Source organism: Aegilops tauschii, chromosome 1 (genome assembly GCF_002575655.3).
Source record: "Aegilops tauschii subsp. strangulata cultivar AL8/78 chromosome 1, Aet v6.0, whole genome shotgun sequence".
NCBI classification, from domain to species: Eukaryota; Viridiplantae; Streptophyta; class Magnoliopsida; order Poales; family Poaceae; genus Aegilops; species Aegilops tauschii.
The window spans coordinates 25,054,275-25,055,803 of NC_053035.3; the positions used below are offsets into that span (position 1 = coordinate 25,054,275).

At 47.5% G+C, this 1,529-nt stretch overlaps 1 protein-coding gene across 1 annotated transcript; it reads left to right on the forward strand.

The window, feature by feature from the left end:
• The first annotated feature begins 434 nt into the window (after nucleotides 1-434).
• LOC120964518 (uncharacterized) lies at nucleotides 435-1,529 on the forward strand. Its single transcript, XM_040389262.1, has 2 exons — nucleotides 435-598; nucleotides 1,103-1,529. The coding sequence occupies exons 1-2, from the start codon at nucleotides 435-437 to the stop codon at nucleotides 1,527-1,529; spliced, it is 591 nt and encodes a 196-aa protein (XP_040245196.1).

Here is a 1,529-nt window from a genome sequence, read left to right on the forward strand (position 1 = left end):
TATCGTTGCAGGCCCGTGGGTGGTTACAGAATGGAACACGAACAGCACGAGCCCCACGACCCCCACGATCACGATAACGACGAGCGCCTCCCTCACGCGACGAACCGCCTCCCCTAGAACTCAAAAAGGCACCTTCTCCTCCATTCCTCCCTCATTATGCGAACCACATCCATCTACTCCACAAACTGCAACCACCGTCTCTGTCTCAAAACCGCCGTCGCTGGAGAAGGGCAATGGCGGATGAGCCGTCTACCAAGCGTCACTGTGGTGAGACGTCCGACCAGAGCATCAAGGAAGAGTAGAGCATCAACGAAGACGACGTTCAGGTCCCCGGTGAGAAGCGCGACTACACCACCAAACTTGACAAGGTGGAACTCCATGGCAAAGAGACACTGGAGGTCGTCTGCACCAGCAATCCAGACACTGCCGACGAAATGCTCACCAGGCTCTTCATGAAAGCCGTCGGCATGTATCCTAGATTCGTCGGCGTTGATGTGGAGTATACCAGGGATGATGAACCTCCGCAGTACGCACCAGTTCTGCAGTTATGCGTGGATGAACTCTGCCTGGTCTACCACATCGCTGCGGCCACAAAATGGTGAGCCATCCTACTCATATACCCTAGTTTCTCAACTACATCTACTAGTGTAGATTGTGAAGTGCACGCACTAGTGTGGTTTCTCAAGTACATGGACTGGCATAGATTTTTACCCTGATGCACTGGATTAGTATCTTAAAATCTTGCACCAGATTAATCACCAAACTTGATATACTAGTGTAGTTTCTGATCTTGATGCATTAGTGTTGTGTCTACCGCCTGTGGATGCATTAGTGTTATTTTTTGAAGTTGATGCACTGGACTAGATGTATTAGTGTTGTGTCTACTAGTGTAGTTTCTGATATTGATGCATTAGTGTCGTGTCTACCGGTGTGGATGCACTGGACTAGATGTATTAAAAGTTATTCTGAAGTTGATGTAGTGAAGTAGTTTGCTGTAGTGTTATTTTCAACTGTATGATACAAAAAGAGAAATAACATCATGTACTTCATGCATTCATCTTCAAAATTACTACTAATCTTCAATATGTCTCTCCCCTTGAAGGCCCAAGCGCCTCAAGAGCTTCCTCCAGGAGAAGAAGTTGTTCACCTTTGCCGGTTTCAGCATTCATAATGACAAAGAGATGCTGAAGATGTCTGGTTTGGAGATCAATCCCGAAAAGTACATCGACATTCAGAAAAACTATAGAGTTCCATATGCCGGCAGAAAGAAGCAGTACGACTCCTTGGCTGATGTTGCAGCCAGCGTCATCCACCCATTTTACCAAAACATGAAGAAGAAGATCAACAGGACCGAAGACCATAAACTGTGGGGGATCAGCCCGCTGCCAGACTACCTCATCGAGTACGCAGCGAAGGATGCGTACGCCACCTACAAGGCTTGGAAGATAATAGACAACATCAAATCAGGTGTGGAAATTTCAGAAGCACAGGAGGCTGACCCCTACTACCACTGCCACTACGCGGCATGA

What these genes read in the sequence shown, in the direction of transcription:
- LOC120964518 (XM_040389262.1), top strand. Translation starts at nt 435, where the DNA reads ATGCTCACCAGGCTCTTCATGAAAGCCGTCGGCATGTATCCTAGATTC. An exon ending in ATCGCTGCGGCCACAAAATG is followed by an intron (nt 599 to 1,102) that starts GTGAGCCATCCT and finishes CTCCCCTTGAAG; the next exon opens with GCCCAAGCGCCTCAAGAGCT.